Raw genomic sequence first — 25,836 nt, 5'->3', positions numbered from 1 at the left:
AGAAAGTAATTACTAGTGGATATAATTAGTTCACTTTAAGAGTATTAAGACAAGGAGAAGTTTAAAGACTAGAAGACATTAAAAATATATTGGGTCTGTATGATTTTTTTAATGCAAAAAAGGGACATCTCCCTCAAAAAGGATGAATAAAAATCCCTGCAAAATGCACTGCTCCATATGCTCCCCTTTCAGTGCAGACTACATTGTAGAAACAAAATCTCTCTTAAGAGAACTATTTGTGAGAAATAATGACTATCCCTAAAGATATTAAACTCTCAATTTTTACTATGTAAGAAAGTCATTATTAATTCATCTTAATATAAAGGTTTTAGCTTTGGGAAAAAGTGAGCCTTTCAAAATTTTAACTTAGGTTATTAATCTAGTTGATTGGCATGAAACACAAGTGCCATGCATGGTCTATGCCTCTCGTAGGTCTGAAAAGTCATTTCAGACTGCTCCCATACTTAAATGGTTTCAAGCCTCTGGACAGAACTGAACAACGTGAACAAGTCTGGTGATGAAGCACTGATTAAGTCTTAAAATATCATAATTTCACAGTCCCTTGTCCCATATAATATATATAAGAAGCACCAAAACTGGAGCCAAGATCTGAACAGGTAATGTAACAGCAGGAACTATAATTTAATCACATCATATCATATTACACTTATGTAACATTCTATGCCTGTTGATATGTGTAACATAGTTAAGTTTATTACAAGCATTATTTCCTAAGACTTACGGTATAAGTACTTCTTTTCAAGTATTACCGCTTATTTAAGTGTTTATCTATTTCTTAACATTATGTAAATCAGTGATAAATGTATATAATGCAGTACATTGTGCCATTTCTCCCAACCCTGTGTTCAGATATTAACAAAGTCAATTAAGAAAAACAAAACAACTATTAAAACTGAAACAAGGCTATCAACATCACACATGAACATCTGAGTCGGTCAATAGCATTTGCCCCTTAACATGAAGGTATTTTCATCAAAAATGCCTCATCTTTAGGCTAGTATTACGTTAGCAGCAGCTGGTCTTCAGGACAAATAGATCAGAAGTTTCAAGTGAAAATGACACTGAATTACTCTGAGGAAACATCAATCCACATTACTAATAAAAGATGCAAACTGCTGGTGTCACCTTAACATAAAAATTGTATGTTTTCCCTTTCAACATGTGATTTAGTTCATTTATGTGATGACAGCACTTTGGAGTTCTCATGGCACACCAATAAGATTATCTGTTTTAATATTTAAATTATAACTACAATAACTAGAAAAAAGTCAGTGCCTCAGTGGCTTTAAACCACATCAATTTCAATGTTTTTCAAACTGATGATGCAATTAAACCTACGCTTCTGCAATAGTGCAAAACAGTATCCTCTCCTAAATACAGGAGCTGAGGTTTATCCAAGTAGAAGCTTTAAATAAGGTAGATTGTTGCCAACTATATATCAGTCTCGCATATTTGATATAACATATATTAGGAAAGCTTAAACTGACTTATAAATCTATTCTCAGCTAAAGCTTCACATAAGCAGCAATGGAAATGAACAGAAGTGCACTCAATATAAAACACTTTTCAAAACTACTCCAAAAAACAAATGACAAAATGTGGTTAAGAACTGAACGTATGTTGTGTGTACCACATGTAAAAGGAAGAATGGACCTTGGTGATTGCTTGCACTGTCTGAATTATGTGAAGGTAAAATTAAGACTTAGTCCACTTCCATCTCTCCAGAAGATTTAGGATGCTGGGAGCTGTCTTTTGTCATATCTGGTTTAGTTTCAGTCCCACTCTGTCCATCCGTTGGTCCATTGTGTTCACTGTTAGCTTTTGTTTTGTCTTCAGCAACCTCTACTTTTGGTTTGGGCTTATAAATGATGGGGTTACAAAAATTATCCAGTTCCTAAAGACATGAAGAGAAGTGATTATATTAAAATTACTACAGAGTAAGTTACTATTAACATTCTAAATTCCACATTAATGTGACATTCCTGAATTTATGTTAGCTCAGATAACCAAGTTTCTTCAAATACTTCAATGAAGCATTTACTTCTGGGTTAGTGCTTGTTAGTGCTGACAGAGAACTCTTCAATCTTTAATAATAATACTCTTTGTATATAATCTCCCTAAAAACTGGTTCTTCATAATTTAAATATAGTTTACTTAGGAAGAAATAATTTTTAATTTATTCCTTTAAATACGCCTGATGCTCTGTTATGAGAATTCTGTCAAATAACACCTATTTCATAAACTGATATTTACACAAAAACAGCTTTAATAAGTGGAATTATAGAACTATGTTGAAGGAAAATAAGTCATGAATGTAAATGCAACTTAATAATTTAAAATAAATACAATGTATTTTCTCTGCCCTTATTTCTTTTTAACACAGAAATAAAAGACCATTAAAATCTTTCAAGACCAGTGTCACAGGGATTGGGAGAGGGAAGGAAAGACAGGGACTAACATGTTGGGGGAATGTTTTGTTTTGTAAACGTTTATTATTGAGAGACAGAGCATGAGCATGGGAGGAGCAGAGAGAGGGGGAGATACAGAATCCGAAGCAGGCTCCAGGCTCTGAGCTGTCAGCACAGAGCCCAACGTGGGGCCCAAACTCACAAACTGTGAGATCATGACATGAGCTGAAGTTGGACGCTTAACTGACGGAGCCATCCAGGCACCCCACTGGGGGAGTGTTGTAGTGGCAAACTGCTCTTATCACACTCTATATTTCATCTGATTAGGAGTAAATTATTATAACTTTGTTGCAAAACTTTCTCAAAAGGAAAACACTTTGATTTGAATAAAAAAAAAAATATCGTTTTCTTTAAAAAAAACCTGAAAACACACTGCATAAAAAAAAATCAGCCAGAATTTCATCTTCTACAGAGTAACATTAACATTTTGGGGAGCATCCTTATAGATACATGTCCACGCACACACATATATAGAAACCTACAAATCTATGAACGTGCTAATTTATATAGCGAGGTAACTTTTCACTCAGTATGTTGTACTCATCTTTATATGTAAATATAAAATCTTTATATCTAAATCTTTATATCTAAAAGATATACGTTGTACTCATCTTCATATCTAAAATCATGTAATGGTTGCAAAGTGTTGTACAGATGCTTCCATTTATCTAGTTTCTTACAGGTATTTGTGTCTTTCAACTTTTTGCTAATTTACCAGGAAGGTTATCTTCCTATACTTGTGTAATGATCAATTTAGGATGAATTCCTAGAATTATGATTTCTGGGTTAAAGGTACGTATACTGCCTTTAAATTTCTACACATATACTGATACAAAAAGAATGAAACAAATTCAACCAAGCTGCTCAGGGAAAACATCCGTTTCTTCACACCCTTGACAACTTGTGACAAAGATTATGAATGTAAACACACAACCATGACCAGTGAAAAGAAAAGATGGGTAAAGGAGAGTTAGTAGGATGAGTTATGTATGTTTTCTTTTGTCAATTGCTTCTCTGACGTCTTTAATCATTTTTCTACTTAAATGCTAGTTTTATTGTAAAGTTCATCTCAATATTTTTCACGGTGTTTTCTATGATAATCTTTGATATTTTCACTAGTAATGTTTTTTAGGCTGGAAAGTTTATCTCAGAAATAAGATTTTACCATAGAATTTTAGAGATTTCAAATGATGTCAAAAACCTACACTGCAAAGTTTTATAATGGAGATTTAGAAGTCTCATCCAGTCTAGAAAAGTCTGACATATGTAACAGTAAGAAGTTGTCACATTGCTTTATTTCACTGTGTAGTAAACTTAAAATTTAAAAACACAGCCTCATGTGACTAAATCAAGGAACAGAGATGTCCCACCTAGAAATCTTTTTTTTTTTTTTTTTTTTGCAAAATTAAAATTTAGCCTTAAATTTGTTTTTCTAAGTTCTTTTGCAAGCTGATTATTGCTTAAAGTATGGCTCCCAATAAAAGCGTTTAATGGCTTAGGGTGCCTGAGTGGCTCAGTCGGTTGAGCATCTGACTCTTGATTTTGGCTCAGGTCATCATCCCAGGGATGTGGGATCAAGGCCCACACTGGGCTCTGTGCTAAGTGTGGAACCCGCTTAAGATTGTTTCTCTCTCTCTCTCCTTCTGCCCCTCTCCCCTGCTTGTGTGTGCTCTCTAAAATAAGAAAAAAAAATGTTTAATGGCTTGAACCCATTAAAAAGAAAGTTTCATAGTTACTTACCTTTGACTTTGCAACTATTTCGGAGACTTTCACCACAGGATCTTGAGTGAGACTTAGTTTGTTCTGTGCATTCATCTTACTATTCAGCCAATTCATGGCTTCACTGATATATTTTTCAACTTTTTCCACTTCAGCTGGATCTAAATGATCATATCTTTCATCCTATTAAAAAAAAGGCTTTTACTTAATAGAAAATATTTCCATAAGCAACAATAATTTCCGTTTAAAAGATTTAGACTCTTATTGAACGTATACCTCCCACATACCCATGTGAAGAAGCCAGATACAAATTACACAAAACTGAAGAGACTGGGAGAAAGAAAAATATCAATGTGGGTTTTTAAAAGGAAAGTCTTTCTGAAGAAGTCAGGTTTTTTAAAAAAATGACTAGTGCAGAATATTCAAGGGAAAAGTACTTAAGAAAGAAGCTGCATGGAATTCAGTTGTTAGGGAATAAAGAGAAGTAGGGGAATAAAGGCATAGTGCAAGCTAGACAGAAAATTCTCAGTATATAACAGAACAACAGTTCTTGATAAAGAGAAGTACAAAATAAAATTTTGTCTGAAAAACACAACTACAGCTACCACATACAGAAAGTAAGAAGTCAGGGTTTAGGATGGTAATCATGAGAAAGAAATGGCAATGCAACAGAAAGAGGATCTCCTGATGGATTATAGATGGGACATGGAAAATAAAGAGAAAGGGAATGAAAGAGTACTCCAAAGCCAAAGAACTGGGAGAATGGGGATGTTGTGTTTTACAACTATAAAGCTTCATCACGTATTCTTCTTCTGCTTGTAGAAGACCCAATTTCTGGGTCCCCACATTTTTCTGAATTCCCTTCTATTTCATGGATCACATCTTATATTCCTTCCCATTCATCCCTTCACATGCATGTTTTAAAAAGATATCTAGCCTGAGCCTCTTCCCTGAATTCCCAACTCTATATCCAACTTCCAACCTGAATTTCCATTTATAAAGAATGAAATGACCACCTATGTTTCAAAATCCTGATTACACCCCCACCTACTCCTCCCAGTTTTCCCCATCTCAGTAAATGGCAACTTCATCCTTCCAGGCCATATCCTTGGAGTCATTTTTGACTCCTCTGTCACATTTACATAAAATCTATCACCAAATCTTACAATGTGCAAACATCTGACTACTACTTTCCCCCTTCAATATGCAAGATTCAAGCCTCTATCATTCCTTGTGTTATTCTAATAATGTCTAAATGAGTCTGTTTCCACATCCTTTAAAAAATGAATCATATCCTGTTACTTGTATGTTCAAAAACCTCCAATGGGGGGCACCTGGGTGGCTTAGTTGGTTGAGTGTTCAAATTTGGCTCAGGTCATGATCTGATGGTTCATGAATTTGAGGCTCTGCATCAGGCTCTCTGCTGTCAGCACAGAGCCCGCTTTGGATCCTCTGTACCCTTTTCTCTTTGCCCCTCCCTTCTTCATGCTTTCTCTTTCAAAAATGAATAAACATTAAAAAAAAAAAAACCCTCCAATCAATGGTTTCATATCTCAAAGCCAAACTTTTATGATAGCCTACTAGGCACTAGGTTCTAATCCCATTCCCATTGTTTTAAGCCACACTGGCCTCTTTGCTGTTCCTTCAACACATTTTCCCCTTGAGGTTTTGTAACTTGCTCTCCCTTTTTCTACAACTTTTCCCTTACAGTTATCTTACACCTTGAGCCCTCCCTTCAGTTCTCTCCTAACAGTTTATCATCTTATTAGTCTGCCCTTCTCACAAATCTCCTCCACCTTTGGTGGTTCCTTACTTTTTCAATAGTCCTTTATCCCTATCTACTTAAAAAATTTTTTTTATTCATTTTTGAGAGAGATAGAGTGTGAGCGGAGAGAAACAGAGAGAGAGAGACACACACACAGAATTTAAAGTACACTCCAGGCTGTCAGCTATCAGCTGTCAGCACTGAGCCCAATGCAGGCTCGAACTCACAGACTGCAAGATCATAACCTGACCTGAAGTCAGACATTTAACTGACTGAGCCACCCAGGTGCCCCCGTATCTGACTCCTTTGAAGTAACTTATTTACTGTTTACCTTTCCCTACCAAAGCATATTAGAAACAGGTTCAATGTTTTGTTTGATGCTTGTAGTTCCAGCATCTTGAACTGAAGACAGCACATAAGAAAAATTCAAAATCCCTGAATGTAGGTGAAGTCTCGTCTTGCTTTGGTGTCTTAAACCTGCATAGTCAAGACTGCTAAAGCCTGGGGAACATGGGGCCATGTATTGTTATGTGGATGTCCAGTGCCATATTTGAAATATTCTTGGTGTTTTTATTTGTCTGCTTCCGTCTTACCTTTCCATTATCCTTCTATTCTTTGTACGTGTATGGACATTTTGGACACTGACAGCGGTGGACACATTCGCAATCAGTGCCTGGATTCTTCTTTCTGGTTGGCTGGATTGTAATCTTATGTTACAAAATTTACAAATCTATTTTGTAAAGCAAGCAACCTCTTTTTACACATTGTGTAGTACAAAGTAGCATAGGTGATAGGAGTTTGTATGTTAACTTCAGACTGTTCAAGTTTTAATCCTAACTGCATCATTTACTACCAGTGTAATCCTTGACAAATTGCTTAAGCACTGCAGTTTTCTTATGATATATCCTTGTGAGATTAAAGAGATAATCCATGAAAAGTGTTTAAAATTCACTGTTTGGTAAACATAAGTTATTAAGATAACCTGCCTGAATCTGGTGCTACCCTCTCCTGCTTACTGATGCAGTTTTAACTCCCATGATAAAAACTGGGGAAATTATAGTGAATATTTATTCAAAGTAAGGGCGAGCAAACTTGTCCTGCAGGCCAAATCTAACCTGTTACTTGCCGTTTTTTTTCCCCTGCGTTTTTAAATAAAGTTATTTTGAAACACAGCCATACCCATTCATTTATGTACTGTATATGGATGCTTTTGCACTTCAATGGCAGATCTGAACAGTTAGCCTGTAAAACCTAATATATTCACTATTTGTTCATTTTTTTTTTTTAATTTTTTTTTTCAACTTTTTTTAATTTATTTTTGGGACAGAGAGAGACAGAGCATGAACTGGGGAGGGGCAGAGAGAGAGGGAGACACAGAATCGGAAACAGGCTCCAGGCTCCGAGCCATCAGCCCAGAGCCTGACGCGGGGCTCGAACTCACGGACCGCGAGATCGTGACCTGGCTGAAGTCGGACGCTTAACCGACTGCGCCACCCAGGCGCCCCTATTTGTTCATTTTAAAAAAAGCCTGCTAACCTCGAGTTTAGAGGAAAAAATGGTAAGCCTAATTTTGTCATATCTTACTATTATATAAATATTTCCTTTTGGATGTAACTAAATATTTGAAGCTTAAAAACAGTCGGCAGGTTAAGGGTATATAGATTTGGGTGTGCATCTAAAAGAATAAAGGGTACAGGAGATCACAAATGTCTCATAGACTGGAAGACAGAGAGCAACCAAAAGCAAAAGAACAAAATAAAGTCTAGCACTGTCCAGTCTCCAAGAGGCCTATAATAAAAAAAGTTCCAAGAAAAATTCTCTTTCATTGTATCAATAATGAAATCTCTAAGAAGAAAATATTAGTCACTGGATTGAAGTGTGGGTTTTAGGTAATTTAAAGAGATTAAAGCAGCATAACTACACTGTATTTTAAATATATTAGTACCCTTTACAGTAATTTTCCAATAAAAAGACAGGGGTGCCTGGGTAGTTCAGTTGGTTGAGCATCTGACTCTTGGTTTCGGCTCAGGTCATGATCTCATGGTTCATGGGATTGAGACCCACATAGGGCTCTGCACTGACAGAGTAGAGCCTGCTTGGGATTTCCTCTCCCTCTCTCCCCACTCTCTCTCTCTCAAAATAAACAAATGTTAAAAAAAATAGTAAGTTTAGAGTACAAGGTCTCCGGAATTTGGCAGTAACGACTGCTACAGCTTTGTGGCTGAGAACTTATTGCCCCATCCTACCATGTACTATAAAACACATGCCATCAGCAGCAGCTTGCCCTGTGACTTTAATACCTTGTTTCTGTATGCTTCTATCACTTTCATGACAAGTTGAATCTTTTTTCCCAAGTCGTTTAAAGCTTTTGGTCTCTCTTCATGTTCCATGTACCTCATCTGAATAGGCTGGCCATATTTCTATTAAGAAAAATTTTTGAAAGAAAAAGTTATTAACCGAAAATGACTTTTAACAGAAGACAAGTTTTATTGGACCCTTACATGATGATGAATAGGAAAGAAAGCTGGCCAGATCAAAACATGGCTTCTCTATTTCCCTTACATGAAAATAAATTCCAGTGATTATTTCCTTATGCAATCCTACAGGGATGCCTAATGATTTATGTCTTTCATTTATTAAGATTACCACTTCTTCATTCCTGTCAAATCCAAAGGCAACACTTTTAATTCCTTCGAAGTTGTGTTGAAAATTTCCAAACCTATTAGCCATAAAGACATTATCGCATGCAGAATTTATGTGACACAGGTCGCAAATACTTCTATTATAACTCTGTAAGCAACATGATTACTAGTATTTCCAGATATTCAATATTATCTTTTGAATATTATTTATGTTTGTTAATTATATGGAAATCCTGGATCTGGAAGTATAGCACTTAAAAAAACAAAACCAAAAAACAAACCTTTGGCCCCTTGCCCCAAGTGCCTGGAATGTTAAAACAGCCTCCGGAATTTTGAGGAAAGGGATGCATTAGAAGAATGAATACCTATTTTCTTGTAGATAGTTTATGTACTTAAAAAAAAATCAGCTTATTTTAGAATAATTTTAGATTTTCAGAGAAGTTACAAAGGAAATAATAGAGCATCAAGTACTTCTCACTGCTTTCCTCTAATGTTAACTTCTTACATATCTTGTATTACCACAGTATATACAGTTGTCAAAACTAAGAGACCAACACTGGTACATTACCATTAACTGAACTCCAGACTTTAAGTGGATTTCATAATTTTCTGTTCCAGGACAACATATTGCATTTCGTCTATTTACATCATACATTTTACTGTAAATGTTTCTGAAAAAGGACCAAGTACTGCCAACTTAAAAGCCACCCCCCCCCCCAAATACTAAGGCCTGTGAAAACTTGTACAACATTCATTTCTATGGTTACTTATATATTTGGGGTGAAATAATCCTTTTTGAGAGCTGCTGGGCTTTTTAGTTGTTTCTACTGACTTCAGCTGCCTGGCTGTTCCTACTACCCAAAATACATACATTCTTTTAGGGAGATGGGGAGTAACACCACCACCAAGCTAAAATGTGATAAAGCCTAGTTTTGCTATAGATCAACTTTCCTGGTTGCTAATTATTCTGTTTGAAAGTAGTTTACTGGCATGAAGACAGTTATAACTTTTGCAAGATACTTGCTTTTGCTTTTAAGTAACTTCTCTTATACTCTGCTCACCCAATCCTAAAGGGCTGCCTTTTCCCATATCCTAGGAACCCTATCAATATCATCTATGTATTTCCCTTGCTACTCAGAATGGCTCAGGGACCAGCAGCATCAGAACCTCTTAGAAGCTTGTTAGCAATGCAGTATCATGGGCCCACCACCTCATATATACCAAATCATAGTCTGCACTTCAATAAAAGTCCATGGCAATTCATGTGAACATTAAAGTACTGCTATGATGCACACTAAGAAGAAAAGACAAGTTCCTGTAATCCTTGTAATCTGAATTTAAAAGTATTTTTTTCAGGGTAGGGTAGGCAAGCAGAAAGAAAGGAGTAATAGTGATAGTTTCTTAAAATCATACCATTGACCTAGAAAAAGGAGACCTGGTTGCCACATCTCCATATTTCTTTGTGAAAGAAACTGGAATTTCTTCACTGGCCAGGTGTCCACATCAGTTGCAATGTGAAAATACAAAAGGGCAGCGTATACTCCTCAAAATCACGGCACAGTGAAGGGGGGAGAAGCAGAGAAAGGGTGTATCCTCCAATGGATAAGAAGGGATCAGGTTCACAAATCACTTCTTAATAACATTTCAGAAAAAAATGCCTAATGTAAAAGTGGTCACATTCCAGCCATCTGCTACATATTTATATCTGAGTGTCTGAATAAATATGATTATACATTATTTAATTTCAGTTATCATATAGCATTACTGACCTCTAAAATTGCTTTTAAGATTAGAGAACATTTCTTCTTACACATACCTTAGTATTTTCTAATGTATTTATTAAAAATAGATGATGTGCTTTTACATCACAATTTTTAGGAAAACAATGTTCTATTCAAAATTAACACGGACTTTAAAAAATTTACCTTTAGTTCTTGAAGCTTATCCACATAAATTTGTTTAGGTTGGTCCTCTCCTTCTTCATAAAGCCAATTTTCTGTATCTTCCAATATTGTAGACAGTTTATTCAAGTCCTAGTTATACATTGAAGAGACACTGACTGAAAATGCTCTCCTTAGAAGTTATCAAAGAAGGACAGACTATTTCTCAAGTATAAAAGATTAAATTTCAGATTTCTCTGGCTTTTTATTCATTAACATGTTTTTCACCATACTTCTGCAATTAGGAGACATAACTAAGAATCATTCCTAAATGTGGCTCAAGGGGATTGACAACAGTAACACATTTGGTATGTTTGTTTACATAATTCATATTAACACTGTCAAACAAATAGTTCTAATAAAAAATTATGTAATTTAGACTTACTTCTTGAGTGATGAATTTTTCATAGACTGTGCCCAGCTTGTCTCTAAAATCATATACATATTCTTCAACAGCATTCTTAGCATCATTTCTTTCTTTCTCTAATTTATCTTGCATTATCATCTTCCCCTATTCAAAATGTTCAGATTAGCTATTAAGAATATGCACAAGAGTCATCAGGGAAATGCATATCAAAACCATAATAAGATCATCACCTTACATCAATCAAAATGGCTAGAATCAAAAAGACAAGAAATAACAAGTGTGGAGAAAAAGGAACCCTTGTGCAGTGTGGGTGGGAAGGTAAATTGGTGTAATCACTGTGGGAACCAGTATGGAGATTCCTCAAAAAATTAAAAATAGAACTATATGATTCAATAATTCCATTATTGGGTATTTAGCTAAAGAAAACAAATACATGAATTCAAAAAGATGTATGCACCCCTATGTTTATTGCAGCATTATTTACAATAACCAAGATAGAAACAACCCAAGTGTCCATTGATAGATGAATGGATAAATAAGATGTAAGATGTGGGGTGTGTGTGTAATGGAGTATTACTCAGCAATAAAAAGTATGAAATCTTGCCATGTGCAACAACATAAATGGACCTAGAGTGTATTATACTAAACGAAACAAGTCAAATACTGTATGATTTCACTTACATGTGGAATTTAAAAAACAAAACAAATGAATAAAGAGCAGAAACAGACCCATCTAACTGATGGCTGCCAGAGGGGAGAGAAGTGGGGAGATGGGCAAAATCAGTGAAAGGGAGTAGAGATACATGCTTCAAGTTATGGAATGAGTAAGTCACGGGGATAAAAGGTACAACACAGAATATAGTCAATGGCATAGTAATAGTGTACAGTGACAGGTGATAGCTACACTTGTGATGAGGATACCATGATGTATAGACTGGTTTAATCACTATGCTGTACGCCTGAACCTAAAGTAGCACTGTGTATCAACTAGACTTCAATTAAAAAAAAAATGCATTAGGGAAATGCAAACCAAAACCCCTTTACACCTACTGGAATGATTATAAATCAAAGACATGGATAGTGTTGGTGAGGATGTGAAGAATTTTAAACCCTTGTACATTGCTGTTGGGAAAGTAAAATGCTGCAGTTGTTTTGTAAAAGTGTGGTGGTTCCTCAAGAAGCTAAATAAAGAATTACAATATGACACAGCAATTTCACTCCTAGGTATATAACCAAAGGAATTGAAAACAGGAACTCAAAACAGTTATTTTTATGCCAGTGTTCACTGCAGCATTATTCACAAGAGCCCAAAAGGTGGAAACTCAGCTGTCGACTAACAGATGAATGGATAAATGAAATATATATATAAATAATGAAAAATTATTCTATTATAAAAAGGAATAAAGTTCTAATTCATGTTACAACATGGATGAACTGTGAAAACATGCTAAGTGCACTAAACCAGACACAAAAGGAAATACTGTATGATTACATTCATAGGAGTTTTCTAGAATAGGCAAGGTCACAGAGACAGAAAGTAGATAGAGTTTACCGGGGGATGAGGAATAGGGAAGAATAGTGAGTTATTAATGATTACAGACACACTGGGTTATGAAAAAGTTTTGGAAATAGACAGTGGTGATGGTTACATGAAATTATGAATGTAATTAATGCCACTGAATTGTTGTGCACTTAGTCGAAATGGCGTATTTTATCAGTTTAAAAGATTAGTAATGTGTAATATACCAAGTCACTGAATTGTACACTTTAAATGAGTGAATTGTATGGTATATGAATTATATCTCAATAAAGCTATCTTAAGGGTGCCTGGGTGGCTCAGTTGGTTGAGCGTCCGTCCGACTTTGGCTCAGGTCATGATCTCAGGATGAGTTTGAGCCCTGCATTGGGCTCTGTGCTGACAGCTCAGAACCTGGAGCCTGTTTCAGATTCTGTGTCTCCCTCTCTCTCTGCCCCTCCAGAGCTCATGCTCTGTCTCTGTCAAAAATACATGCACATAAAAAAAATAAAGCTATTTTAAAAACCAGACATAGTCTATGTCATGGTACATACTAGGGTTCAATTCCTTGATTCCCCATTTATGAGCTTTGAGATCACAGGAAGGTCACTGAACCTCTCTAAGTCTCAGTTTTCTTGCCTTAAAACACAGAATACTTCTATCTCTTAGGGCTGTTAATAAGATTGACATAATTCACATGAAATTTTAGTATAGTGCCTAGCATATAACTCATGCTAAATAAATGTTAGCTTTGGGAGGGGATACAGTATAGTGGTTGCGATGCTGAGCTTTGGAGACAGACTACTCAGACCCAATCCAAAGGTTACTCTCTGGCCACTAAATCTGGTGATTTAGTCTACCTGTTCCTGTTTCCTCATCTGTAAAACACAGATCTCTAACAGTATTTCTACCTCATAGGTTTGTTGTGAGGATTAATTAAGATATCAAAGTGTTTTAAACAGGTTAGCAAACATGATTGTTTTAATTAAAGCAAAGAAATAAATAATCTGAGGATTGTAATACTTGAACAAAATTTTCAACAGAAACACAGTATTTTAAACAGAAGACTACAGTGCACTGACACTTGGAATTTAAAATAAACATTTAAAAACTTAAGAAAAGTTTATACATTCTTAAGAATATTTATACACAGAATTTGCCATAGCTGCACTTGCCTACAATTCATTACTTTGGGAAAATAAGTCTCAAAACTGAATTACCTATGGTTTCCAGGAATGCTTGCTTCACAGAAAATTCAGCCTTTAATAGTTAATGAATAGACAGTATGGGTAGGTACTAAAAAGAGCAAGCACTGTAAAGTCAAAATATCTCAAAGAAATTCCTAGAATAATGTGCAGCAAATGGGAGAATATGAGGCACTTCAAAGAAAACTCACCTTCTTTAATGCCAGCCAAGCCTATAGAAATTAGGGACTAGTACTTAAATAAAAGTTTTAAAGATAAAATTACTTCTTATACAATTGCTAGTCAAGAAACAAAACCCTATTCCTCAAAAGACTATAAAAATTAAACACACAGACATGTAAAGAAAATTTCAAGAATGACAACAGATCGTAAAAAGTATTAAATGGAATTCAGAAAACATTTTGAATAGAGCCTTGACTTTTAAGAACAATACATTAGAAGAGGGGGGCTGTGAATACTTCCCATATGATGTCTGCTGGGTGTTACTGTTACACAGTAAAAGCAGGTAAGAGTCATTAGTACTGTTTATAGTGAAGACAACACATTTTTCACATAACTATGATGAAAGCTACAATGTACATCACATAATATACAGCTCAATATTTTGTCCAAAATAAAGTAGTTCAACGATTTAATAATTCTTTATGAGTTATGAACTAGTTCTAGGAGGGCCTGGGTAGCTCAGACAGTTGGGCAACTGACTTCACTTAGGTCATGATGTCACAAATTGAGTTCGAGCCCCATGTCAGGCTCTGTGCTGATAGCTCCGAGCCTTGAGCCTGCTGTGGATTCTGTGTCTCCCTCTCTCTCTGCCCCTCTACCACTCACGTTCTGTCTCTCTCCTACAAAAAATAAACATTAAAAAAAAAAAAAAAAGAATTATGGATTAGTTCCCCCAAACTGGGGCGGGGCGGGGGGTGGGGGGTGGAAATAATCACTGACCTCTACAAAGATTTTAGAATATACTACCACTTATTTCAACATCAACTCAGATTTATATACCTCATTTTCAATGTAGCTGTTGAGAAGATCTTGGCCCAATTGTCTACACAGGCTACTCTGAATAGGCAGATCAATACTCTTGACTTTTCCTTTTTTAATGGTCTGGTTTAATCGGTCTTGTTTGTCTGAGGAAGCTGACTGCAAAAAAAAAAAAAAAAGTAAGAAGTATAAATTTCTAAAACTAGCTTAAAAATAGATTTAAAAAGTGATTTCACATAAAACAGAAATGTAAAACCAAACAAAACTATTACCCTTCTACTAAAGACTACTTTAATACAGATAGTATTTTCTACTGTGTACACTAAATCTTTCTACATAAAAAATACTGGGATGGAAATGCAAATTAAAATTATGAGATGCCACTTCATACCTACTAGGGATGACTGTAATGAAAAAACAACAAAAAGAAAACAAGAGTTGGTGAGGATGTGGAGAAATTGGAACCCTCATATATTGCTGACATGACTGTAACATGTTGAACCATTCTGGAAAACTGTTGGGCAGTTCCTAGGTGATGAAAATGCTGAGAAAATGATTGTGATAACAGTTGTAAAACTGTGAGTATATTGAAAACCACTTACTTGTACACTTGAATGGATGGATTGTATGGTATGTAAACTATATCTCAAGCTATTAAGCAATTAAAGCAAAAAAAATCAAGTAAATCATATGTTTTCACTCATGTGGGATCTCAGAAACTTAAAAGAAGAGCATGGGGGAAGGGAAGGGGAAAAAAATAGTTTCAAACAGAGAGGGAGGCAAACCATAAGAGACTCTTAAATACAGAGAACAAACTGAGGGTTGAAGGCGGTTGGGGGGTGGGTAAATTGGGTGATGCGCATTGAGGAGGGCACTTGTTGGGATGAGCACTGGGTGTTGTATGTAAGCGATGAATCATGGGAATCTACTCCTGAAGCACAGAGCACAGTGTATACACTGTATGTTAGTTAACTTGACAATAAATATTTTAAAAAATCAAGTAAAATAAAAAAATCTAGAAAAATGGGTTTCAGTTTGTATATTGCTTGAGAGCCCAGGAATTAAAATGGAATCTTTATAACCTCTGGAAAAAAATTTATACAATTAACCAACACAGATTAAATTCTTAGTTTAGAAAAATCTGTTGAAGATGATATTTAAAGCACATTCATCTGTGCGACTGGGTCATGGTCTCCCTTTTATCAGCAATGACTGTCTTGTAAAATTATGACTCTCAAAAAAGTTACCCTTTAAATTTTTACTTTCAAAAATATTTTTGCACAAAGCAAAATATTTTATGATATGTAGCAAAATGCTTAGAGTGGTTAATTTTGAGATGCAAGGTTCTGCCAATTTAAGTTTTCTTCATTTAGCTTATTCCATTTCTTATTTTTCTGGGATTATATGGCTTTTAGTAACACAAAAAAATTACTGAAAAACACATCTTTTTTCCTACCAGAGAGATAATTTTACTTTTATTGTTAAGGTTCATTCTTTTAAAAATTCTCTATAACTCATTGAATTGTATTTACTCTGGTTGTGTCCTTCTATACTTTTCCACAGTACTAAGGTTTAAAATATCAAGTGTATTAAAAGCATGCATTATAAAGTGAATACATTAACTCGAAATAGCAATCTCAAAAAGACACCCCCATAAAAACAATAAAACACACCTTTGTTTTGGTTCCTGTATGATCAATTTCCTCTTCTGGGGTGTGTTCAGCATGACATTTTTGATGCCCTCCTTCTTCTTGGTCAACTTGCATTTTATCCTGGAAAGAAAATACATAATTTGTAATATTGGTAGTGTCTTCCTTATTATTAATAAACAGCATCTTAGAGTACAAACCTGCTTTGAAAAGTGTGAACATAGTAAAGTAGAAGGTTGTTTTTCAAATGAGAATACAAATAAACAGATTAACAGGTCAATAAAATAAAATGACCTATTTGATGCTATGTGAATGAATAGTTGCATTCACCTATAGGCAAATAACTACAAAATAAATGGAAAACTTCTCAAGTTAAAATTCACCAACCAAAAGTCACAAACGTAAGCTTACAAAAAAGAACATTAGGGGCGCCTGGGTGGCGCAGTCGGTTAAGCGTCCGACTTCAGCCAGGTCACGATCTCGCGGTCCGTGGGTTCGAGCCCCGCGTCGGGCTCTGGGCTGATGGCTCGGAGCCTGGAGCCTGTTTCTGATTCTGTGTCTCCCTCTCTCTCTGCCCCTCCCCCGTTCATGCTCTGTCTCTCTCTGTCCCAAAAATAAAAAAAAAATGTTGAAAAAAAAATTAAAAAAAAAAAAAAAAAAAAAAAAGAACATTAAACGTGACATGAAACATGTTTATATGAAAAATATTTACAAATGTGAGAAAATAAAGATATAAAATACGTGTATTACATAAATTCAATTATATTTTTAAATGTAGTAAAATACTCAATACATTGAAACTGTCAAAGTAGAGGTCTCCGAATTAAAAAACTTCAAAGATTTTTTAACGTCTAGAAGACAAATTCTCAACCAAGATGACTGTCAAAATAGACTCTACTTGGTAAATAATCAGAAGGAATGGATTTTTCTGGTCTTTTTTAACCTTACTTATGACCATCCTCCTAAAAAGAAGAAAGCTTGGAATTCAGGAATCAGTATAATTTAAGTCTTCTAATATATCTGGAGTTAATAAGCAAATACAAAATACCCCAAAGGTGATCATGAATAAATGCTTATTTGTGCCAAAGAGAAAAATAAATTGGGAGATAATTTATACCAGCATTCTTTGTAGTTAAAAGGTCAATTATTAAAAAAAAAAAAAAAAGGCCAATTATTTCTGGTATTACACCCCCACTTCACCCCTTGGCACCTTCCAACTGTACAACTTCCCTCCACTGATTGAAAAGAGGTGAAAAAAGTGATAGTGGTCAGTTGGAGTAATGCAGTAAGACACAAATACATTGTTAACTCTATTTAATAAGAAAAAAATGCTACCAATTAAGTGGCCAAAATGCTTGATCACTTAGCATTTTTACTTTATACTTATTTGAAGAACTCTTCTATTGTGAATATATTGAAAGATAAACAATATAAAGTGGTTAAGGTGTTTCTAAAACTTCACATTCAGAACCCAACTCTTTCAAATAAATTCAGTTCTCAATGTATTTGTCTACACAATATTGTCCTCTGTGCCATCAAAGGCATTAGTGACCCAGCTTTCGTTAAAAAGTTTGGTCTAGGTATGGTCTGTGGTATTTTCTCATAAGCCGCTGATACCTATTCTGCAAGTTTCATCATGGTGTTTTATCTTACCAAAAGTAGTCAGCAGATTGTTTTCAGACAACAACAGGAGAATTCCTTCCTTGAATGGTCTTTTAACAATTTGTTGACAGAAATGTCAAGGGGATGCAATTGCCTAGTCATGCCACTGGGAAGAGCAATCAAGTTCACACACGTACAGGTGATGAGAACTATGTCATGATGACTGCCATCGGCAATAGCAATGGTTAAACAATAACCATTTGCAAGACCTACCCCAACTTCAGATATATTAAAGAGTAGAAAACCGTGCATCTCACAATTAATTTGAGAGTAATCTGTTAACCTTTTAAAATGATTTAAGAATGTTCATAGGAATATTATCCATAGTGGGGAAATTAAATAAAGGAAGTGCCTCTAGACTCTGGCTTCTCTTATAGATTTTAAATTTCAAGAGGGTTGAGATCGTTTTTTTGTTCAGTGCTATATCCAAACACACATTTTAGTGCTTCTAGTTATCTGCTGAATGAAAAGCACTTAAGAATAAAATCCAGAATCATTTTCATGAACTATAAAGGCTTTAACCTGATTTGCCCCTTGATCTACCTTTCTTAAATGTTTTTTCTTGCTGCTCTCTCCACCTTCTCCACTCCTATATCTTACTGATCTATCAGCTACCCTTACATTTGTTACAACAAAGAATACAAAAAAGAGCTTCCAGCCTCAGGGGCTTTATACCTGTTATTCACTCTGCCCAGACAACTACCTATCTTCAAACTGCTTTTTCATCCTTCAGGCTGGCTTACCTGTTCCTTCCTCACAGGTGGTTTACCTCATCACTATCACATAGTTAATTTCCACTATGCACCCCCCTTCCATTAATTTCCTCCATATAGTATCTTGTTGCTTCTAGCCTGTCTTTTCCCACTAGAATGTAGGTAACGGATGGGGGGACCTTTTCTTCTTTGCTTAACCACTGTATCCTTAGTGCCTAAAACAGCGCCTGGTGCATAGAAGTAATTAGATATTTTGAAAAAATAAATAAAAAGATGAACCACTCAAATGGCCAACAGTTGAGGAATAGTAAAATCAAGGTATAGAAGTACGATGAATAGCACAGTCTTTCTATCTTTGGTTTTGTGATAAAACCTAGGCTGTGATAACTTCTTAATATGACCATGTATTAATTAGTATACACCAAGAAGTATCAATTTAATTTTCTGAGACATCTTTATATTGAAGAAAAGTCAGCACTCTGTTATTATTTTTTAGGAAAATCAAAGCTATGTTAATTTTTAATGAAAAAAAATGAGGCCCATAATTTCATAAATTGACTCATGTACAAAAAAAAAAAAAAAAGACTCCTCCTGCTGCTGCCCACTGGGTTTCTTTGTATCAGAGCCAGCAGTGTCAGCAGCTGAGGTAGAGTAAAAACCCTCTTATTTTCTCCTCTAAAACTGAAACAATTAGTTTCCAAAGTGTACTCTGAGTTGATTCACATTTTTGGGGAGGAAAGGAAAAATGACTTTATAGTGGAGTGTAAACCTTATGGTTTTAAACTTCTGGATACAGAATTAAAAAAATCCTAGAGAAAACCACTAAGAAATACAGTACATGGGATGTTTTCTACACAGGATACTCAACGTCACCCCTTGTTAGCAATGATTTGGAAATAAACTAATTTATTCAACACCTATTATATCAGCTGTGCTAGGGATTTAAAAGGAGACAATATATGTGGAATGTGCTTGCCAATAACACCAAGGATAAGATCCATAATGTTAACCTTCCTTTATCCTTGATTATATATATTGTAGGAGGAGTATTTAGGAACATCTCACTTATCTAGAAGAAATCCCTTATATGGGAACATCAACTACTTGGAAATGTTCCAATAAGGCAGAACACTCTTGATAAGCAAGTTAGTCTCTGAGTAGCTAAAGCAGATGTCATTATTTCATACCTTTTATTCACAACTGAGTCCTTTAAGTCCACATCCAAATTATTCCCAAGGACAGATTAACTGAACCTCAAGCTCATAGACAAAATAGGGGAAGCAGAAAAAATGGGTGCCGTATTATTGTTTTTAGTACCCCAGAATCGCGATATAGAGAAAACTAAAGGTCTCAGCAGAGGTGAAGAAAACAGAAATGGTTATGAAGAATTCATCCTAGAGGCATACAGTAGTGCTCTCAATATTAGTAAAAATAAATCTTAACAGATTAAAAATTTACATGTCTGACTTAAATTATTGTGAACTACAATTAAGAAAGCTAACTTTTCAAAAAAAATAAAACTAACTTTTCACCTATTATTCTTAATTTATGAAAAATTGACTGTATTTTCATTAACAGATCAGGGCATTTCTTTTCCTCAATTCAAGGAAGGATGTAATAGCAAAATAATACATGGGAAGAAGAAAGAAAATGCTATGATCCTTAAATGAAGTACATTAAGGAGAATTCTGATCAATGTACAGGATTTTGGAGTATTAATAAAAACAGACAAAAAGATGAACTCTACAAAAGGGAAAAATGGTCTTGAAATCTGACAAAAAACAAAATCCATTCTTAATATGCACAAATACACAAAAAATGTAGGGCAGATCTCCAATTATGGTTGGAAAAAACATATGCCATTAAAAATAACTTATAATAGTATACATATAAAAAGATAAAATCTCTATGTAATGGAATATAATCATGTTCACTTAAAATTCCTGCATCTATAGTACACCAAGAGTGAATATAATGCCAGGGTCACATAACTCTTTCATAAATTGTCAAAAATCTGTATTAATGTTACTGAATGTACAGTACACTCTTCTGTTCAACTGCCACAGATACCCCCAAGCCCAGAAAAATTCTTTATTAGCCATGTGCTTTATCAATCTAAAAATAGGTACACATATAGTTCAAAATTCATCAATCTGAATTGGTTTTATCTGTAAGCTAAAAAGCTAACCATAATACGTGTTTTTAATGGAAATAAAGAAGAATTTAGGAAAGAGGACTCCAAACACACATATGTGTTTAACATAAGGCTATTAAAAAGATGCAAAACCTCTAAAGAGTTTAAAATGTGAAAAGTGTAGAGCATTTAAAATTATTCTTTTATGCTTTTATTTAAAAAAAAGTTTACACTGATCCCTACAACAGAACTTTAGAACAAAACCTCAGATTATTTTTGATCATTAAGTATAAGTTATGACTAAGAAACTATATATAATATTTAGTTTTTCATTTTTTTAAAGTTTATTTATTATTTTTGAGAGAGAGTGTGAGCAAGGGAAGGGCAGAGAGAGAGAGGAAGACACAGAATGTGAAGCATGCTCGTCTTCAAGCTGTCAACACAGAGCCCAACGTGGGATTTGGACCCACAAACCGTGAGATCATGACCCGAGCTGAAGTCAGATGCTCAACTGACTGAGCTACCCAGGCGCCCCTAGTTTTTAATTTTTTAAAGTTTATTTTGAGACAGACAGAGTGTGAGTGGAGGAGGGGCAAAGAGAGAAGGAGAGCGAGAGTTGTCAGCACAGAGTCCAATGCAGGGCTCAAACTCACAAAATTGTGAGATCATGACTTGAGCTGAAACAAAGAGTCGGATGATTGAGCTGACCAGGCACCCCTTGAAACTATATATAATATTAGCGGAATCTTGCAATAGTATTTCTACATACCACATCATCTTTGCTTTCATTCTTAAATGAAGTTTCTGTCTCCATAGGAGCATCACTGTGATCCCCGTCTACATTTTGCTTCTCAATTACTGATGCACTGGCCACACTGAAGATTCCATGGATGTTAACACGAACTTTAACCTTCACTTTGGAACTATCACCATCAGACTGCGGAAAGACATTCTGAATAGTGAAGCTCCCTTCAGGAAAAAAGAGCTTTTATCAGCACATGGGCCTCTGATTAACTTATTCAATTCATTCATTCAATAATTTGACTATTATCGTTTTGATGCTGGCAAATAATCACAAAATTATCATCACATCCAGATTAATTACTGTGAGAAAGGCACTGATCCTAGATCACTATTTTTTTTTTTTTTGACAGCTTAATAAACTTAATACTAAGTTTCAGAAAAGGTTAAGCAGCCTGCCCAAAATCTTTAATGCAAGGACAAAGGTAAGTAGGAATTTCAACCAAGGACAATCTGACTCAAGGCAATGTAATTTTTAAGTATTTTATAATACTGCTATTCTAAAACCAAAATAACAATTCAACTTGAGTTTGAAAACCAAATGGAATTATACTTTTGTTACAAGCTTTGTAACACTATAATCATCTTGGTAATTTATAAATAAAGCAATTTTTATTTGCCCTATAGCAAAATTGCTAAGTTACTCAGATACTAATACCTACAGAGATCATATTAACTTTTCACTTTAAGAAATGTTTTATTTTGAAAAATCTTAATACATAATGATATCCATAGTAGAAAGAGAATACTAGGCAGAAAAACTGAGAACTAAAAAATTTGGTTGACCTTTATTATAGGTTGAATGGACACTCCCACTCCCACATTAATATGAATTAATGAGTCCTACTCTCAAGTACCTCAGAAGGTGACCTTATTTGAAAAACAGTGTCTAAACAGAGGGAATCAAGTTAAAGTGAGGTCATCAGGGTGGACTTGAATCCAATGACTGGTATCCTTATTTGCAGACAGATACACATACAGGGAGAATGTCATGTGAACATGAAGATGGCCAGCCATCCACAAACCAAGGAGAGAAGCCTGGAACAGATCCTTCCCTCACAGCCCTCAGAAGGAACCCTGTCAACACTTTGATTTCATACTTGAAGCTTCTAGAACTGTAAACAATAAATTCTACTGTTTAAGCCACTCAGTTTGTGGTATTTTGTTACAGAAGCCCTAGCAAATTAATTCCACCTTCAATAATTTATTTTTACTGCTTTCAATAACATATTTGAAATATTCACATTGTTCCCTTTCTAGCCTATCAATAAAGCAGTACATACAAAAAATTTAAAAAATTACAAATGATTCCTTCTCTTGTAAATGTTATAAAAATCATACTTGTTTTTTATCTCTAAAAAAGATTACCCAACTAAAATGGATATTACAGTCCCTGATTCTCACTTAATATTGCTCCAATGATACTCGTTCTAGTTGTTGCCAGGGAGCATAAATTTAGAGTCATATACAGTCAGTCTGGCAACACAATTTCAACTTACTATGGAGTCTTTCCATAAAAAATAGCCCTCACCCAAACCTTTCAGGCAGATTACAGAGCATTTTAAATACAGAAGTAAAAACGAATTAAAAAATACTCAAAACTTGCTGTTATTCCAGAAATACTGTGAGTTTTTCTGGAAAGTATGAATATCTTTCTCTAAAAATCCAGTGCTTGGCTGAAATATCAATTTATTTACTTCCTTGATTCAAATATTAATATATTTATAAAAAGCAAAAGTTTATGAAATTTTTTTCTTGAGTTCTCTTACCAATTCTTGGATCAGGATAAGGCACTTCATGTAAATTAGTATAAAATGCTTCTAGTTCAAATGGTTCCTTCTTGTGGAAAGTAATGACTTTTGAGAATGGAGCAGGATGGTTCTTACAAAATACTTCACATTCCCTAAAATGGAGTGAGAAAACATTTAAAAACAAATAGAAAGTTGCATCTGAATCTAATTACAGAATCCATGTCATTCCTAATTCAATAGCAGCAACCGTGAAGACCTCTCTGCACAAATATAAAGAAAAAGAATTACTGGTTTGGCTATGAATATGCATTTTGGTAGGTCTATGGCTCCAAGTTTTTAGAATGTCTGTCATAGTAAGACAGACAATTCTATCTTATCAAGCAAAGAAAAAATAACTGAGATTAGGTATATTTTGAGGCCAATACACAAGGGCTAGTTTTTTGCTCCCATACGAGGACCAAATGGTATTTATTAGTTTCCAAAATACTTGTTACATATAACACTTTTTATTTTTGCTCCGGTATATAAGTTTGAAATTATTTCCAAATAAAGGTTTTTTTTTTTTTTTTAAGGGAGCTAGGGAAAAAACAAACAAACCAAAACGAAAAACAGGACAAGGAACAAGGGGCACCTGTATATCTTTTACCTAGATTTACTACTGTCAGCATTTTATTCCATTTGTTTCATCAACACACTCCGTACGTGTGTATTCTTTTTCTGAATCAACGGAGGGTGTTAACATACATTATGGCTCTTTATCCTTAAATACTTCAGTGTGTACTTCCTAATAGGGATATGCTCTAAAATAATTACAGTACAGCTGTCAACTTTATAAATTTATACTGATACTTTAACATACAATCCATATTCCAATTTTTACAAATGATATAATAATGTCATTTATTACTAAATAATAAAAAATTTGGGGCGCCTGGGTGGCTCAGTCAGTTAAGCGATTGACTTCGGCTCAGGTCATGATCTCACAGTTCATGAGTTCGAGCCCCGCGTCGGGCTCTGTGCTGACAGCTCAGAGCCTGGAGCCTGCTTCGGATTCTGTGTCTCCCTCCCTTTCTGCCCCTTCCCTGCTCATGCTCTCTGTCTCAAAAATAAATAAAAACATTAAAAACAATTAAAAAAAATAAAAAATTTAATTAAAAAATAATAAATATATTATTTATTTAATAAATAATAAAAATAAACAAATAAATAAATTAAAAAAAGAAAACCTTCCTCTCTGTTAGAGGAGGTTTTAAAACCTACATAACTCCTATTCCTTAAATAATGTAACAAATAGCTTATAACTATTTGTTTTTAGTGGCCCAGAAACTCACTCTATAATACTGTATTGTCAACCCTAATTATGAGGTTTGAAAATCCCACATTCATGGACCTTTCCCTCTATCCTAGTTTTTAAGGACCAACATTATCTTTTACTTCTTAAAAAAAAATTTTTTTTTAAGTTTTTTTTTTTTTTTTTTTGAGAGACAGAATATGAGCAGGGGAGGAGAAGGAGACACAGAATCTGAAGCAGGCTCCAGGCTCTGAACTGTCAGCACAGAGCCTGATGTGGGGCTCTAACCCATGAACCATGAGATCATGACCTGAGCCGAAGTCAGATGCTTAAGGGACTGAGCCACCCAGGCGCCCCTACTTTCTTATTGTAATCACTAGGATAGATTTACTTTTCAATTTAACTCCTCCATAGGTTTCTTACATAATTTTTTTCTGGATCACTGTATCTTTAACTGAAATTAAGTACTTATTTAAGTAATCTCTACACTCAATGTGGGGTTCAAACTCACAACCCCAAGATCCAGAGTCGCATGGTCTTCCGACTGAGCCAGTCAGGCGCGCATGAAACTAACTTTAAATAACAGCATTTCTTGCCTCAAAATTGACATTAATACATGCCATTTAAATGCTCTGCAAAACATTCAGATCAATCTATTTTTAGAATCTGCGTAAAATTTTATCTTCTTGGGGTATGAATATATAGAGCACAGGACAAAAGTTTAAAAGCAACTTAAAACTAAAAAGTTAAAACCAACTAAAAACAGGTTTATTTTATTATACAAATTATGTCTGAAAAGCAGTCAAATATATTATTTGAAACATAAATTTTTATTTTAGTAGGGAAGCAAGCTATTTAAATCCTGGCCAGTTCATGGAAAATGAAACATAAGTGTCAATAAAAGCATGAAAAGATTGTGGCTCATAGTCAGAAATGCAAATCTAATACCAAAGTACTTATTTTCACTTTCAGAATCTTATGTTTAAAAGCACAGGAGAAAATAAGCTGTAACAGATAATCACAGCAATGCTAAAAGGAATATAAATTAGTATAATCCTTTTAATGAATAACGTTGCAGTACTAGTTATAGTAATGTTCATATCCTTTGGGTCAATTTTAGTCTTATACGGTTATCTTACAGATATACCAAACACAACTAAACAAGGAGATGCGTATGAGAATGTTCTTATTAGCACTGCCTGGAACAGAAA

The 25,836-nt window shown here is 34.7% G+C and overlaps 1 protein-coding gene across 2 annotated transcripts in view; it reads right to left on the bottom strand.

Annotated features, from left to right (window-relative positions):
- Positions 1–618: 618 nt before the first annotated feature.
- Positions 619–25,836, bottom strand: part of HSPA4L (heat shock protein family A (Hsp70) member 4 like) — a 51,374-nt gene continuing 26,156 nt past the window's right edge. For both annotated transcript variants that reach the window (XM_049631152.1, XM_049631153.1), the window contains exons 12-20: positions 23,353–23,486; positions 21,552–21,751; positions 16,298–16,396; positions 14,646–14,783; positions 10,941–11,066; positions 10,541–10,648; positions 8,274–8,393; positions 4,230–4,391; positions 619–1,915 (exon numbers count right to left, since the gene is read on the bottom strand). In XM_049631152.1, coding sequence (XP_049487109.1) covers positions 1,724–1,915; positions 4,230–4,391; positions 8,274–8,393; positions 10,541–10,648; positions 10,941–11,066; positions 14,646–14,783; positions 16,298–16,396; positions 21,552–21,751; positions 23,353–23,486 — 1,279 coding nt within the window. In that variant the 3' untranslated portion in view covers positions 619–1,723. The remainder of the gene's footprint in view (positions 1,916–4,229; positions 4,392–8,273; positions 8,394–10,540; positions 10,649–10,940; positions 11,067–14,645; positions 14,784–16,297; positions 16,397–21,551; positions 21,752–23,352; positions 23,487–25,836) is intronic.

Source organism: Panthera uncia, chromosome B1 (genome assembly GCF_023721935.1).
Source record: "Panthera uncia isolate 11264 chromosome B1, Puncia_PCG_1.0, whole genome shotgun sequence".
Classification (NCBI taxonomy): domain Eukaryota; kingdom Metazoa; phylum Chordata; class Mammalia; order Carnivora; family Felidae; genus Panthera; species Panthera uncia.
Note: the sequence above shows the minus strand (reverse complement) of the source record. Positions and strands in the feature narration are given on the sequence as shown.